The following is a 16546-nucleotide window of genomic DNA, read 5'->3' as shown; positions in this document are numbered from 1 at the left end:
CACTCGCTTAAGAAGACCACCCGGAAATTAGAACGTAAATGGCTTCGAAGTAAATTAAACGTATTCAGAATAGCGTGGAAGGAGAGCCTACTTAACTATAATACGGCTCCTGTTTAACACTAGCCAAACTAACCAGGAATAAGACAGAAACCGATACTACCATTCAATATCATCATAATCGAGATAAGATTAAAAGCACAACAAATAGCTCCGCCGATATTTCTATGGAAAATAATATTGGAATAGCTGACCACCGATTAGAACGCTTCAACCTTGTTAAAGAGCATGAACGAATTAAACTAATCTCGTCAAATCAATGTACTTGCGCTTTGGATCCGATTCCAACAAGGTTCCTTAAGCAAGTAGCACCCGATATTATAAATTCTATCCTCAAAATTGTTAACTCGTTGCTTAGCACCGGCCACGTACCAACATTGTTCAAGGTAGCAGTCATTAGACCCCTGATTAAAAAGCCGGATCTTGATCGCAGTCAGCTGTCAAATTATAGACCGATATCCAACCTTCCGTTTATATCAAAGATCTTAGAAAAAGTCATAGCCCAGCAGCTGAGCGCATACCTAGACTGTAACAATATCCATGAAGTATATCAATCGGGATATAGACCTCATCATAGCACTGAGACAGCGCTGGTTAAAGTGGTTAATGACCTGCTGTTGGCCTCTGATCAGGGACGCATCTCGCTGCTTGTCCTGCTTGATCTGAGTGCAGCGTTTGACACTATTGATCATGCTATTCTCCTTGCCAGGTTAGAGAATGTTATTGGGATTAAGGAAACAGCCCTTGAATGGTTCACATCATATCTGACCAACCGATATCAGTTTGTGGAGATCAATGGTGTTTCGTCTTCACATAGTAAAGTACAGTTTGGTGTTCCACAAGGTTCTACCCTAGGTCCGTTACAAATTGTATGTTGTCTTCAGTGAGCAAAGATCTAATAAAATATTTACAAAAATGTGGAAGAATTGTTCCATTGGGATCATGTGCTGGCCACAGCCTGGCTCTTCTGTTTCTGCTCCCTTCACCTGAACTCTCGCCTCCCGACTGGTGCACCTTTTAGGGTACATGTCTGAATTAAGTAGTAATAAATAAAAAAAACAGTTGTGTAATTGAGGAGGGACACTGCTGGAATGAACTCAGGAAGAACTCAAGGTTTGAGGGAATGACTTGGTTGTGGTTTTGGTCCTGGTTTAGGCACCAGATTTGAATGCTTACTGGAGATCGTGTTGTTTTCTTCAGCCAGTTGTATTCCCACAAAAAATGTGTCTTATTGCAATAGTTGATACTGAAAGATCAAACTTTAATATTAATCATGCTAATGTACAAACCCCATCTCTTTGTACCAAGCAATGTTGTTACAACACTGGAAGTCTGAAGCAATGTGTGTCTTAAAAAACTGGAACCCTTTTTTATTTTGATATTAAATTAATAAATACGGCGTCATAATGTATAAGAATAATAATAACAATAATAATAATGTTCAAAATTATTATGATTCACCAAGGACAAACACAGACAGACCTCAGACAGACCTCAGGGGACAGGCAACCAATGAGACTAAAATAGTTCAAGACAATGGTATTGCCACTGTATTGTGGATTAATTAAAGGCAAATAGAATACCACTGCTGACCCAGATCATATTGTGATAAGGAGTGTTTAAACTTAGAAATGATAAAAGCTGTCCTTTCTTTGTCAAAACTGTCCCTGTAACTACTGATTGTAAGTCACTCTGGAAAAGGGCATGTGATAAATGCCATAAATGTAAATGTTCACCAGGGTAAATACAGAGGGTTCACCACAAGATAAGCCTCAAAGTCTAAAAGACTGGAAGGCCATTTTATAGTTTTCCAAAAAAGATCTAAAAAAAACCCTAACAGTTCTGGAACAACATGCAACTGAATCCAACTGAGCATGCATTTCACTTGCTGAAAATGCCTAAAGACCTCAAATCAAATACTCTAAAGTCCCACTGAGGTGAACTGAGCAAAGCACTGTCCCCACACACTGCTCTCCGGGTGCCAGTCATGGCTGCCCACTGCTCACCAAGGGTGATGGTTAAAAGCAGAGGACACATTTTGTTGTGTGCACCGTGTGCTGTGCTGCAGTGTATCATAATGACAATCACTTCACTTTCAGTGGCTGGTGATGGCTATGCATTCCAGACTTGAGGGGGCATTCACGGAAATGACGTCATCAACACCATTCACCAAGCACAATTTTTGGAACAGACACAAAGTCATGCTGGTGTTTTTCCAGTATAAAAAAAATCCCCTTGTGACGACATAAGGGCACAAATTCCAGATCCAACCATCTGAGCTGCCGCTCTCTGAACGCGCCAGAATGGCCAAAGCACTCTTTACACCTATTGCCATTTCTAGCCACTGCAGGACCATACGTATGCCAGGGGAACTTGTATTAACATTAAACAATCCACCAAAGTGACATTTCCATGTCAGGGGACCTTTAAAAGGTGGGAGAAACACATACAAACCTTTTGTAATTCCTACACCATGCACCTTGTTTCCTTCAAATTAACGCTGAAAGGCTGCAGGTAATGCAAATATTGCTTGTTTAATTTCAAATCCATTGTGGTTGTGCCAAAATTAAAGCCAAAACGATTATGACTGTGTCGATTTCCCAAAACATATGAACCTGATTTCATGTATCATGTTGCATTATTAATGACAGAATAGTGGCAAAGTACGAAATAATAAATGTATGTAATAAATAAAATAGACATGCTTTCAATAAAAAGGTTAACCTGACAATCTACATTTTGAAAATGTATTAGGTTACATTAAATTAATTTTAAACAACGGCTCGTTTCGGACACATATATGGTCTTGTATATGGAACGCCATCTCCCGTCGGCCTGTGCAGTATTGTGCCGTAAAGTGCAACGTCTCGAGTATTTGGTGACGTCGGCAAATCTCGCGTCTCTTCTTGGTATTTCGTCGCTAGCGAATCATATACAGAATTAGCGGCGTCATGCTAAAGTCGTTTCTGGGTTTAAAAAGGCCGATGGCGCTGTCTTGTCGGACGCTGTGGGATTAAACCGTGTTGTGGCGGCCTGTCGTGAGGGCGGATCCTTGGGCGGACCTGTGCGACAGTGGAGGCTCATCGCAGGAGGCTGGTGTGGACAGAACTGCTCGGCTAAACCATTTGTCCGAACTACTGAACAGAGCACCGCCATACAGACTCGCTGAACTTTCCCGCACAGCTCCCGAAGTCGACTCTAAATTTAGATCGGTATCACAGTTTTGTCGTTATTTGGTCGTTTTTCTGCTAAATAAGAAGAAATGCTAGCTAGCTAAAACGCTTCCCGTGGCTGCCAGGCAATTTGCTGTGTAACGTTAATTCGCAAAACCGGCCGATTGTGTTTCGGTATTACACGGAGGGTCTTATTCCTAGCCGATGCTTTATTTTCGTTGTCGATTTATCTCGTAAATCGACCGCGAACAACATACATGTCAATGTTTCAAAGTCTACTTATGCAACTGTTCAACTAGGACAGGTGCCACTGGAACTCGCCCTTCCTCACCTTCCTGGCGGCTTTAAACGTCTACATTTTGCTGCTTTCGCGTCTCAGCTTTCTGAACATAGGATGGAAAGAGCATTAACCGGCAGGTCGTGATAACCAGAGCTGTATTTGGTGGCAGAAACAGAAATAATTTACAGAAGTGATTGTTCGGATGAAGCCCCCAGCCTGCTCCATGGACATGTGGAGGAGTGGTCATCCCTAGTCCCCCCATCCACACGCCGTCGACCCTGGAAGTTCCCGGTTACCTGCTGTCGCAGCTGAGAAGACGAAATTTGGGGGGGGAGGATGAATCGTTACCTTCCGGTGGCCCGGCAGCACTTCCTGAGTGCGCTGTCGAGCATGAGCGTGGTGGTCAAGTTCATCTGCGCGACCGTACTGCTGCTATACTTGCTATCATGGGCAGTGGACACGTCCTATGCACTCGGGGTCACACCAGGTTACCTCTTCCCCCCGAACTTCTGGGTATGGACGTTAGTGACGCATGCTCTGGTTGAGGAGCATGTGTGGGGCGTGGTGGTGAGTGTCGGCACGGTGATGGCGGCTGGCCGGCTGCTGGAGCCTTTGTGGGGAGCGATGGAGCTGCTCATCTTCTTTGCTGTGGTCAACGTGTCCGCCGGGCTCCTTACTGGCCTGTCCTACCTCTTCACTTACGCCGCCACCTTCAACCTGGACTACCTGTTTGCCGTGCGGGTGTACGGTGCTCCCGGATTCCTGGGTGGGGTGCTGGTGGCTCTGAAGCAGACCTCTGGTGACACCACTGTGCTCCGAGTCCCACAAGTGCGTCTGAAGGCTGCCCCAGCGTTGGCTCTGTTGTTTATGGCGGTGCTCTGGCTGGCCGGGCTGCCTGAGATCGCCGCCCCAATGGCGGCCTGCTTCTACGGCGTGCTGGCTGGCTGGGTCTACCTGCGCTTCTACCAGCGCCACAGCCGAGGCCGGGGGGACATGTCAGACCACTTTGCCTTCGCCTCCTTCTTTCCGGAAGTGCTCCAGCCAGCCGTAGGTCTGGCAGCCGGGCTGATTCACGCAGCGCTGGTCAAGATGAAGCTGTGCAGGAAGATGGTGAAGCGCTACGACGTGGGCGCGCCATCCTCCATCACAATCAGCCTGCCTGGCACAGACCCTCAGGATGCAGAGAGGAGAAGGTGAGGAGAGCCAGTGTTTGGGTTCCCAACCAGTTGTACAAGTGCTCATCTGTTTGTTTGGTTTGACAGCAGCCACGCCTCAGTGATGCAAACACAGGGTTTTTAAGGGAACAAGGAAACAAATTTCTAGAAACAGTGGTATGCTAATCCTGGTGGAAAATACAGTAGTATTAAGCAATAGAAATGGTTTTGCTTAGACTTTGTTAGTGTTTATTAAAAAACTGATTAAATTATGTTTGTATGATTGCTCTGCAGGCAACTGGCATTGAAGGCCCTGAACGAGCGTCTCAGGCGAGTGGAGGACCAATCTGCCTGGCCCAGCATGGAAGATGAGGAAGATGATGATGACGAGGTGCGGACTGATGCGCCTCTGCTGCCTACCCAAGAGGTGGAAGCACTAGCAGCTGGAACCAGTGCTTCCCAGAACCCTACGGGGCAAGAGTCCAGCATTATCAGCTTTGAGGATGCCTCCTCTCACTCATAACACACACACACACACGCACGCACTCACATACATGCCTGAGCTCACAGGCATGTGTCTCAGATATGAGCTGTTAGAGTTAAAGTCGTACAACACACCACTTTGTACAAACAATCAGGCCGTTGAAAAATGCACATACTTAGCCTTAAATCTTTTATACAGTCAGCTTTGAAGTTGTTCAAGTGTACATTGGATCCATTGAACATTTGACAAACGTGACACCCAAAGTAAAACTGAAATGCTTAAAAGACTCACTGGTCGTGTGTGTGTCTTTTTGGGATGTCGTTTCTAAATAAACTACTATGGCTTATGGGACTTTTTTTTTTCTTTCCCCTACCTACAGTAGCTCACAACAAATATTACAGTTTTCATGACTTTTTCCCTCCTGTCTTTAAAACTGAATCTGATTTTACAGATCATTTTTCGATCTTATGCTGGATTGATTCAGTAAGATGTTGTCTCTCTTTATAACTTTTTGGTAAAGACTTGCTGCAGAAGTAACACAGTGAGCTATTTTGCACAGGAAGAGATGCAACTTTACTCTGTGGCCACCATGGGGAATGTTTTTGTGTTGTCCTTTGTTCTTGATCTTACATTGAGCTGAAATTAAATGAAAATGTTTGGAGATTTTACTATGATTTGCTATGACTGTCAGTAATTAGAGGTGAACGTCAAGGAAATAAAAATGCAGGTTTTAACCCATACGTCAACTGGTTGGTTAGAAACATATATCTTTGTTTGGAGTTTTTACTTTCTGAAATCTAAATGCCAATCTTTAATAGTATTTATTCAATTTGCTCCATATTTCACTCGGCCAAAGCTTTGTAAACATGTTTTTCCCCCATTATTATTTTTTTTCTAAAGAACAAGAATAATGCTTTCTTTCTTGCTTTTGCCTCTTCTCAACTATCTTCCTGTTTCCTATGTAGTATTTTTTCAGACAAATTAGTTCCAGTCCATGAGAACACTAGTGAACAAGTGTATAATTTGAGATGCAGACTGTGTTACCTTTCCTAGCAAAGGCTTTCGTGTGTCTACCCGAGTTTCATCTCTAACTTCTAATCTCTGTACAAAATAAAAATTAATAAATAAGGAGCGCAATTGTCTTGATTATTTAACTTTAGAATATAGATAATAAGTGGTGTAAATTCATATTTACTCACAAAATAATTTCCCAGCTCATCCATGGCTATAATGGATGCAGCCTGCCTCTCTCTCTCTCTCTCTCATCCTAGGTCTGAATGAATGAAATCTTATTAAATAGTTTGTTTTTACATAGTTGAATGTGTTGACAACAAAAATCACACAAAAAATATAGATGAAAATCAAATGTATCAACCTGTGGAGATCTGGATTTGGAGTCTGATTGAAAATGAAAGGGAACTAAAATGGTACCTAATGGCAGTCAGGCTACCTCTGGCGAGCACAAAGAAATGCCACCCTACACTTTCATCTGTGAAGAGCACAGGGTGCCAGTGGTGAATTTCCCAATCTTGGTGTCCTCTTGCAAATGCCAAACGTGCTGCAGTGTTGGCCGCACAACCCCCACTTGTGTACATCGAGCTCTCATGAAGTCTGTTTCTGACTGTTTGAAGAGACACATGCATATCTGTGGCTTGCTGGAGGTCGTTTTGCTCTGGCAGTGCTCCTCCTGTTCCTCCTGGCACAAAGATGGAGTCCTGCTGCGGCCTCCTCCACGTCTCCTGATGTACTGGCCTGTCTCCTGGTAGCGCCGCCATGCTCCGGACACTACGCTGACAGACACAGCAAACCTTCTTGCCACAGCTTGCATTGATGTGCCATCCTGGATGAGCTGCACTACCTGAGCCACTTGTGTGGGTTGTAGACTCGCCAGCATTCAAAAGTGTCCAAAACATCAGCCAGAAAGCATAGGAACTGAGAAGTGGTCTGTGGTCACCACCTGCAGAGCCACGCCTTTATTGGGAGGTCTTGTTAATTGCCTTTAATTTCTACTTGTCTATTCCATTTGCACAACAGCATGTGAAGCTGATTTTTCAATCATACTTTGCTGAAAAACACACATCATAAAAACATAAAATGTACAAAACATGCATTATTATTATTATTATTAGCTCTTTGTTTCGCGTGAAATGTATTATCTGAGACCATAACATCATTTTGCCACTAGATGTCAGGGCAGTGACACACAATGTGACTACAGCGGTCCCAGTGTAACAGTAACAAAGATGTGTCCTTGTATGTATGTGTGTGTGTATTCTTTTCTTTATGTAATTAATGACTGGAAGGCCTCGCTATCGTTACACATTGTTGAGCACTTTTTTCACGATTTTACAAATCAGTTTGAACAAAATACCTTTCTAATATTTTTCTAAATATTAAAAATGCTCTAAATGCTCCACCAGTTTATTGAAAACGATGAACAAATCCATTGGAATTTCATGCAAGACTTTTTCACCATAATATGCAATGTACGGCAACGGTGACGGTTGAACATTCGGTCAACTATCAGTGGCTCTTTCCACGACCAGAATGACTCACCGGTCCCTCCCACCACGTCGGGCCCGCGCAGGCAGGCGTGGCCGCCACCCTGCCCCGTGCGCGCCCCCGAAAAACTCATTCTATCGAACTGGAGGACCGGGAACCTGGAGCGGACCGAGCTGCCGAGAAACCCCGCATAAATTACAGGTACCGCCGATCGGTGAACAGTATTAAAAACATTTGACGGCTACCGATAAAAGACGCAATTAGAAATCTTTCGTGCGGGGGTGTTAAACCGATTCTGATTCAGTAGAATCGGTCACTGCGGCAGAGGAAACCGCCAAGATGTAAAGTTTCGTCTTTCCCCGTCCGTCCGAGCGCCGAGAAACACTCCCTGTGAGGTTCGGAGGAACTAATTAGCCGCTAAAGCTAAACGGACCGAGAAGAGAGCAGGAAGCCCGGCCAGCGGAGTGCGGTCAGGCCGCTCCTCTTTAATCTTCTTTCTTTCTTTCCGAATGGACGGTCTGTGTGTTAACTGCAGTGGAACTTACCATCGGTGGTCCTCTATGCCCCCCCCGTCCCCGTGTAGCTGTTTTGTACTGTGCCGACCGGGAAGGGATTTTTCCCTTTAAATTAAAGTAAGTAAATGTTTAATATCGACACTAATTATAGTAATCCAGGGGGGGTCTGTTCTCTGTTCTCACCAGGTTTGATTTACCCAGTTTGTTCCAATTGTGGACATGTTAAAGAGCAGCGTGTGTACGTACCGAGCGGACCGGGTTTTACTGAAACATATCCCTCATCAGAGGAATATTATTCCCCCGGCCGATGCTGGCCGACACACGGACATCTGTTGCTGCAGTGACGCCATCTTGTACCAGCGGAGTTTCAGAACCGCTGCTCTGTATGAAGCAGGATTCTGGTTTACTTCTGTAGGTGTTTTTGTAGAGCTAGGTTCTAGCTAGTTTCAGGACCGCTGCTCTGTATGAAGCAGTGTGCTGGTTTACTTCTGTAGGTGTTTTTGTAGAGCTAGGTGGTAGCTAGTTTCAGGACCGCTGCTCTGTATGAAGCAGGGTTCTGGTTTTCTTCTGTAGGTGTTTTTGTAGAGCTAGGTTCTAGCTAGTTTCAGGGCCACTGCTCTGTATGAAGCAGGGTTCTGGTTTTCTTCTGTAGGTGTTTTTGTAGAGCTAGGTTCTAGCTAGTTTCAGGGCCACTGCTCTGTATGAAGCAGGGTGCTGGTTTTCTTCTGTAGGTGTTTTTGTAGAGCTAGGTTCTAGCTAGTTTCAGGGCCACTGCTCTGTATGAAGCAGGGTGCTGGTTTACTTCTGTAGGTGTTTTTGTAGAGCTAGGTTCTAGCTAGTTTCAGTACCGCTGCTCTGTATGAAGCAGTGTGCTGGTTTACTTCTGTAGGTGTTTTTGTAGAGCTAGGTTCTAGCTAGTTTCAGTACCGCTGCTCTGTATGAAGCAGGGTTCTGGTTTTCTTCTGTAGGTGTTTTTTTGTAGAGCTAGGTGGTAGCTAGTTTCAGGACCGCTGCTCTGTATGAAGCAGGGTGTTGTAGAGCTAGGTTCTAGCTAGTTTCAGTACCGCTGCTCTGTATGAAGCAGTGTGCTGGTTTACTTCTGTAGGTGTTTTTGTAGAGCTAGGTGGTAGCTAGTTTCAGGACCGCTGCTCTGTATGAAGCAGGGTTCTGGTTTTCTTCTGTAGGTGTTTTTTTGTAGAGCTAGGTGGTAGCTAGTTTCAGGACCGCTGCTCTGTATGAAGCAGGGTGTTGTAGAGCTAGGTTCTAGCTAGTTTCAGGACCGCTGCTCTGTATGAAGCAGGGTGCTGGTTTACTTCTGTAGGTGTTTTTGTAGAGCTAGGTTCTAGCTAGTTTCAGGGCCGCTGCTCTGTATGAAGCAGGGTGCTGGTTTTCTTCTGTAGGTGTTTTTGTAGAGCTAGTTTTCGCTAGTTTCAGCACCGCTGCTCTATCTTGAAGCAGGGTTCTGGTTTTCTTCTGTAGGTGTTTTTGTAAAGTTAGTGCTAGCTAGTTTCAGGACCGCTACTCTATATTGAAGCAGGATTCTGGTTTACTTCTGTAGGTGTTTTTGTAGAGCTAGGTTCTAGCTAGTTTCAGGGCCGCTGCTCTGTATGAAGCAGGGTGCTGGTTTACTTCTGTAGGTGTTTTTGTAAAGTTAGTGCTAGCTAGTTTCAGGACCGCTGCTCTATATTGAAGCAGGATTCTGGTTTACTTCTGTAGGTGTTTTTGTAGAGCTAGGTTCTAGCTAGTTTCAGGGCCGCTGCTCTGTGAAGCATGGTGCTGGTTTTCTTCTGTAGGTGTTTTTGTAAAGTTAGTGCTAGCTAGTTTCAGGACCGCTGCTCTATATTGAAGCAGGATTCTGGTTTACTTCTGTAGGTGTTTTTGTAGAGCTAGGTTCTAGCTAGTTTCAGGGCCGCTGCTCTGTATGAAGCAGGGTGCTGGTTTACTTCTGTAGGTGTTTTTGTAAAGTTAGTGCTAGCTAGTTTCAGGACCGCTGCTCTATATTGAAGCAGGATTCTGGTTTACTTCTGTAGGTGTTTTTGTAGAGCTAGGTTCTAGCTAGTTTCAGGGCCGCTGCTCTGTGAAGCATGGTGCTGGTTTTCTTCTGTAGGTGTTTTTGTAAAGTTAGTGCTAGCTAGTTTCAGGACCGCTGCTCTGATTTGAAGCAGGGAGGAGAGGGTTTACCTTTTTCCCTTTTTTTTTGTAGCTCTAGTGCTACCTGATTGAGACAACACAACAAGTGCCAACAGGATTGTACAGTGTTAAAAGAAGAAAAAAATCTTGAGTAAAATGTCCTAATTACATCTGTAGTGCTCAGTTTTTTTGTTTTTTTTGCTCTTGTGTTAATGTCATTCTTTATTTACAGGCATGGCAGCGATTCGGAAGAAACTGGTGATAGTTGGTGACGGAGCCTGTGGAAAAACCTGTTTGCTTATAGTCTTCAGTAAAGACCAGTTCCCAGAGGTCTATGTGCCCACTGTTTTTGAGAACTATGTTGCAGACATTGAGGTGGATATCAAACAGGTAAAGGAAACACACACACACACACAAGTAAACTACCTAAAAAGATGTAAATGAAAATTGGTTTTGTGTTTTCATATTTTTCATATCATATTTTCAGATTTGTTTTAAGGACTTTGATCGGTGCACTTTGAGCTAATTGGCTCAATGTTTACAATGTTTGTGCCCCTGGAGATCTGTGAGGATAAATTCTGGGTCACTTTGTTGAATACCATCGCTCTGGGAATAAGTCCCAACATTTTGTAAAGGGGATATATTCTCATGTTTATACTGATCTGCTTTAAAGTTTAACGCCAATATTTTTCTGCAAATACGTGATTGCTCACTGCACTGTCCATCTCATTAAAAGGCGTTTGTGATGAGATTGTGGTGTGTAGTTGCTTTCTGACATGAACTGAGTGATTGCTGTCTCCACTGTAGAAAGGACAATTAAAGTACTTAAGCAAAGACACGCCTACTCTGCACTGGATCAGAAGCTGGCAAATTTGATTGGTTGGATTTTGTATTAAACAGATAACATGCTTTGACAGGACATTAGTAATTGTGTTCTGCCAGTAAGACAGCAGTCTTGTTTGATTTCTGGTTGCTGGAGTTTTTTTATCCAATTATCCAGTTCACGTATATTAGTAGCCATTCAAGCAGTAAGCATAATGGATCACGAATTGTAGGAGAGTGCTGAAGTGGCGTGAGCTGGATGACCACTGGTTATTGTAAGATGAAGTGATTATTGAAATGTACGTTGGATATCCAACTACATGGTTGTGGCCAGTTTTGAGTTTTTATATTCATGACTCAATGATCTGCTTGTCAGTGATTTGGTCCATACTTTTTTTTTTTTTGCCATATTTTCAGCATTTGTCATTGACTGAAGTCTTTATGGCCTTTTGTTAAACTCAGTGGCTGCCTAGCAGGTAAGGAAACAGACCCGTAATTGGAAGGTTGCCGTTTAAGGTGCCACTGATCAAGGTACCTTTCTCACACACTGCTCCCCGCACCTTTCAAGGCTGCTCATTGCTCACCAATGTGATAAATGCAGAGGACACATTTTGTTGTGTCACTGTGGGCTGTGCTGCAGTATTGCACAATAACAATCACTTCTCCTTCATTAGTCCCTGCCCTACATTTAGTGGATGGCCTTATCCAAAATGACTTACAATCAGTAGAGTAAGCAATCTGTGTGTGTCCATGTGTCATGTGTAGGTGGAGCTGGCTCTGTGGGATACAGCAGGACAGGAGGACTATGACAGACTCCGCCCTCTGTCCTACCCAGACACTGATGTTATCCTCATGTGCTTCTCTATAGACAGCCCTGACAGCTTGGGTATGAAATTTTTTTTTAATATTCACGAGTAACAAACATCAACCATGGTATCACTCATCCTCTTATTTCTGTCTTTCACAGTGCATGACCCATTCCTCCTAATTTAACTTGGTCCTGCGTCCTAACCTATAATCACATTATCCTCTCCGATATCAGTGCCAGGCTTTACCCATTCTATCAGTGGGCATGACACACCCCACCTTTTTTCACTTATTCAACCGCACAGCAATAATAGAGCAAGACAGCCAATGGCCTGTGGTATTGTGTGAAATACACAGGTTGTGTCCATAAAAAAAAATTGTGTGTCTTACTGGCCAATCTTCCTTTCTAGAGAACATTCCAGAGAAGTGGACACCCGAGGTCAAGCACTTCTGTCCCAATGTTCCCATCATCCTTGTGGGCAACAAGAAGGACCTTCGTAACGATGAACACACACGACGTGAGCTGGCTAAGATGAAGCAGGTATGCACCATCACATCATCAGCATCATGTTCAGCAGTTACAGTGTATTTTTAGTCCTGTTATAAATCCTCCTCTTTTCCAACCTACAGGAGCCAGTGAAGGCAGAAGAGGGGCGTGACATGGCCAACAGGATTGGAGCATTTGGCTACATGGAATGCTCTGCAAAGACAAAAGATGGCGTGCGTGAGGTGTTTGAGATGGCCACCAGGGCTGCACTACAAGCACGTAGGAGCAAGAAGCCCACCAAATGTACTGTCCTCTGAGACACAGCCATTGGACTCTGTCCCAACATGGGGCTTCAAGTGTGTCAGTGTACGCCTGGAGCACACACACCCTCCATGCCACCGAACTCTGAAGATAGAATGTTGTCATTTTTTAAATCTTTATTTTAATATCTTTGAAACAGTATTTAAAACAAGGCACGACTAGTTATTATGGACTTTAGTAGAAATTTGCCTGTGAAATAATCACTCTACCCACCTGCCAAATACTGTCATGTGTACCTTTTCGGGGTCGTTCTGCAAGATGCCAATCAAGTGCTCCACCTGGTCTCAACAGGCTGGGGATTCTTATGTTTGTCTTTGAAAACCAACAGGGCTGAAATGACTGTTTTTCGAATTGTTGTGGTATATTGTATGTGAAGTCATTTTTAAGGCTGATTTTGGGGAGGAACAATAAATGAATTGAGAAAGGGCAGGGGAGTGCTAATGTAAACAATTCTGTACATATGAAGCGCATGTATACATCTCAAGTGTACATGCAAGTATAACTGGAAGTTGTATTTGTAAACTAGATAACCTTGTGTAATAAACGACTTTATAAGGACCTTGTGTTGTTTTGCCCACAATGAATGGAAATGTAGTCTGCATATGTAATATAACGTTGCTTTTGGCTCTTTGTTATTGGTACAATATATACATGTTGGGCAGTGGTGGTCTAGCAGGTAAGGAAGCAGACCCATTATTAGAAGGTTGCTGGTTTGAATCCTGAACCACCAAGGTGACACTGAGCAAAGTACTTTCTCCCTGGACACCTTTCATGGTGGCCCGTCTTTGTGGCTGGCAATCACTTTCACTTCATGTCAAAATATAAAGGTGGGCGGTGGCCTTTGGACAATTGTCTATATGAAAGTAAAAGTGAAGTGATTTGTCACTGTGATACACGACACAGCACACGGTGCACACAGTGAAATGTGTCCTCTGCATTTAACCCATCACCCTTGGTGAGCAGTGATCAGCCATGACAGGCGCCCGGGGAGCAGTGTGTGGGGACGGTGCTTTGCTCATTTGCACCTTGGCAGATCGGGATTCGAACCGGCAACCTTCGGATTACGGGGCCGGTTCTAGGCCACCACTGCCACTCAATATACTGGTTTCACAGTAGTTACACTACAAGTTTGAGTTTCTTTTTAAAATGCTTTCTGGCATTTGTCATCAAGCCGCCTCACTCAGGTCTTTAGCCCCAGACGCGGAAAAGCGCGAGTCGCTGGGAGTGTTCGTCCGGTTCCCCTCCCCGTCGCTCGGTCAGGCGCTCCGCTCCTCCGCTCCCCCGTTCTGCCTGCTCAATGACGAGCGCCGGCGCGAAACTGCAGTCTTTTATACCGATCTATTTTTAGCCGCTGCGATTGAGCCTATTTTTAACCAATATGAGCTCATCGCTTCACGGCTCGGCCAATGAGCGTGGAGGAGCGGGTCACGTGTTCACTGGCAGGCGAAAAGCAGGGCAGGGCAGGGCCGGGCATGAGTGTGAAGAAGCGCGATGCATTTCATTATGCCCAATAAACAAGTCGATGTAACTGAACAGAAAGAACTCGAAATAAAATACATTTAAATGATTTAAAAACTAAATGTTTACGATATATCAAATGTAGTGCTGGGCTCACAATAAGCCTTTACTTACATAACTGTATATTGTAAATCGAGTAAAACCAGAGGTATTTTCATTCATATTTTATTCGTGTAGTTTGCCGCACCCATGCCCAAAAATAAAATGAAAAGGCTTTTTATGTAATTGTACAGCGACACCTTGTGGAACGAAACGTTCTTTAATGATGAAATTTTGCATACACTACTCACAGGGATATTGTTATTTACATGAGTGCTTTTCCTATTTGCTCTGAATTTTAATGAAATAAGTAAAAGTTCCCTTTGATATATGTATGAGAAGGAAGCACCATTTTCATTAGTTCAATATTTATTACCCCCAAAATTTTGACTATAACAGGGATAGCCTCAAATAACAAAAATGGACAATGTCAGTAGCAAGGGTTTCCAGCTTGACAGTGATGTCTCATGCTCCTCAATAACCTAATAGTGTTGCTCTGAGGCAATATGTTTCACTCTTCCACAAGTTCTTCACGCAGTTCTGTCAGGTCACATGGGGATGGGGTACGATCCTTCAGTCTCTGCTTCAGCTGGTCCCAGACGTGCTCTATGGGGTTCAGCTCAGGGGACATTGATGGCCAGACCATATGAGGCACTCCAACTTCCTGAAGTCGAGCTGTGACAATTCTGCCACAATGTTGTGGATCATTATCATCCATGAACTAAGTTGGGGGTGTGCTGGCGGAATTGGGGGATGATGATGGGTTCTATGATGTCTCTGAAGGAAGGACGTGCAGTGAATGAGCCATGTACAATAACCAAATCTGTTTTACACTGACTGGTGATTCCTGCACTAACTGTTGCTCCTCCTCCACCAAAGCAAACCCTGGGGACCATGTTGACTTCAGCGTATTACTCTCCTCGCCTTCTCCAGCAACGCTGATGACCATCATTTCTGTGCTAGGTGACCCGACACCCAATGGTAGACCACTGCTGCAATGTCCAGGTCACATGGGCTTGTGCCCACTGCAAATATTCACAGCTGTGTCTTGGTGTCAATGGTTTCACCTGCAATGGTCGTCTGGCATTCAAGCCAAAGAGGCGGAGTCAGTTGTGACTCGTGGTGCTCCGTTCCTGGGTCTGTCATGAACCAGATGTTCTGTGTTTTGATGCGAGTCTGCTGATGACACTTTGAGACACACCAAGTTCACAACCAACATCTGAATGCCTGCCACCGACTCGAAGGTGCGCCATGGCCAGGTGATGCTGCTCGTCCGTTAAGTGACATTGTGTGTTCATGGCTTTTTGAATGATGGACTTGGCATTTATATACCCACAGAATGTTAAAATTGATGCCACATTGAGAAAGGTTGTCTCTTTACAGGGAAAGGGTTTAGGAACTGTGGGAAATGTTCTAAATTTAAGGTCTTGAACCATCTCTTCACATGATTGACTGTCAACAGTCAAGATGCAGTTTTCATAAATGTGGTGTATTCCAGTTTATGGAACATGGAAATATTATTGGAGAATGGCACACAACTAGACTGAAAACCAAAACTATCCAACTCCATTATTTTTCATGCTCATTTAAATGTTGAGTTCAGGTTCAGTAGCTCTGAAGCCCTGTTTCCTTCAGTCAGAAGTGACTCTCATTAACAACTTACTAAGGAAGGAAGGTAAACAGAAGATTACTTTCAAGATCTGTCTGTTTGAAGCTCTTCATTCTCATTGGAGAGGAGTCTTGTTGGCATAGATGCACTTCATATTAAGTGCTTGGACTGTCAGGCCTTGGTCAGTGTTTGGAGGGGTAAGTGGAGGATTTGTTTCCACCACCTTACTTACCTGCTGCTGGCAGCCTGCTGGAACCACAGAAAGCTTTTCCAGGTCTTTTAAGGTATACATTATTATGAATGTTGCGATTGCTTTAGTTTGAATAATAGATTCTTATCCCATGACCAATTATGTGCTTTTAAGATTCTTCTTTCTGTTTCTACTCAATGTTTTTTCTGCGTGAGAGTAACACTCCTGGTGCATGTAGATCAAGTTGTGAATGAACACTAGAGGGCAGAGTGTATTCACATTTACATTCTAGAATGGGATCTCCATCCACAGCATAATTTATATTCTAAAATGCTCTTGCATGCCTCCACACACCAACTTTTACTGGATTTATTTGCTTTATAGATATATATTTTATATGTATACCAGTGTTTAAAATACTAACTCTTGCCTTTAAGGTGATGGATGTACCCGGCCTT

General features: G+C 43.9%; 2 protein-coding genes across 3 annotated transcripts; both read left to right on the top strand.

Annotated features, from left to right (window-relative positions):
* Window positions 1-2932: 2932 nt before the first annotated feature.
* On the top strand, window positions 2933-10711 carry tmem115 (transmembrane protein 115). 2 transcript variants are annotated; one of them, XM_028994267.1, is made up of 3 exons: window positions 2933-4703; window positions 4959-5210; window positions 10695-10711. In XM_028994267.1, the coding sequence occupies exons 1-2, from the start codon at window positions 3847-3849 to the stop codon at window positions 5185-5187; spliced, it is 1086 nt and encodes a 361-aa protein (XP_028850100.1). In that variant the 5' UTR covers window positions 2933-3846; the 3' UTR covers window positions 5188-5210; window positions 10695-10711. The 2 variants fall into 2 exon arrangements, with proteins under 2 accessions (XP_028850100.1, XP_028850099.1); XM_028994266.1 differs by lacking the exon at window positions 10695-10711 and having other exon boundaries at window positions 4959-5886.
* On the top strand, window positions 7715-13291 carry rhoab (ras homolog gene family, member Ab). The gene is made up of 5 exons (XM_028994268.1): window positions 7715-7851; window positions 10528-10685; window positions 11883-12003; window positions 12335-12465; window positions 12555-13291. Exons 2-5 carry the CDS (start codon window positions 10530-10532, stop codon window positions 12726-12728), a joined length of 582 nt encoding a protein of 193 aa, XP_028850101.1. The 5' UTR covers window positions 7715-7851; window positions 10528-10529; the 3' UTR covers window positions 12729-13291.
* The last annotated feature ends 3255 nt before the right edge of the window (window positions 13292-16546 follow it).

The sequence above is a fragment of the Denticeps clupeoides genome, chromosome 10 (assembly GCF_900700375.1).
Source record: "Denticeps clupeoides chromosome 10, fDenClu1.1, whole genome shotgun sequence".
Classification (NCBI taxonomy): domain Eukaryota; kingdom Metazoa; phylum Chordata; class Actinopteri; order Clupeiformes; family Denticipitidae; genus Denticeps; species Denticeps clupeoides.
Note: the sequence above shows the minus strand (reverse complement) of the source record. Positions and strands in the feature narration are given on the sequence as shown.

Bases quoted from the DNA above. Each gene is read 5' to 3' on its own strand.
- tmem115 (XM_028994267.1), top strand. From the start codon at position 3,847: ATGAATCGTTACCTTCCGGTGGCCCGGCAGCACTTCCTGAGTGCGCTG. The intron at 4,704-4,958 runs GTGAGGAGAGCC...ATTGCTCTGCAG, and splicing joins CAGGATGCAGAGAGGAGAAG to GCAACTGGCATTGAAGGCCC.
- rhoab (XM_028994268.1), top strand. From the start codon at position 10,530: ATGGCAGCGATTCGGAAGAAACTGGTGATAGTTGGTGACGGAGCCTGT. The intron at 12,004-12,334 runs GTATGAAATTTT...CTTCCTTTCTAG, and splicing joins AGACAGCCCTGACAGCTTGG to AGAACATTCCAGAGAAGTGG. The intron at 12,466-12,554 runs GTATGCACCATC...TCCAACCTACAG, and splicing joins AGCTGGCTAAGATGAAGCAG to GAGCCAGTGAAGGCAGAAGA.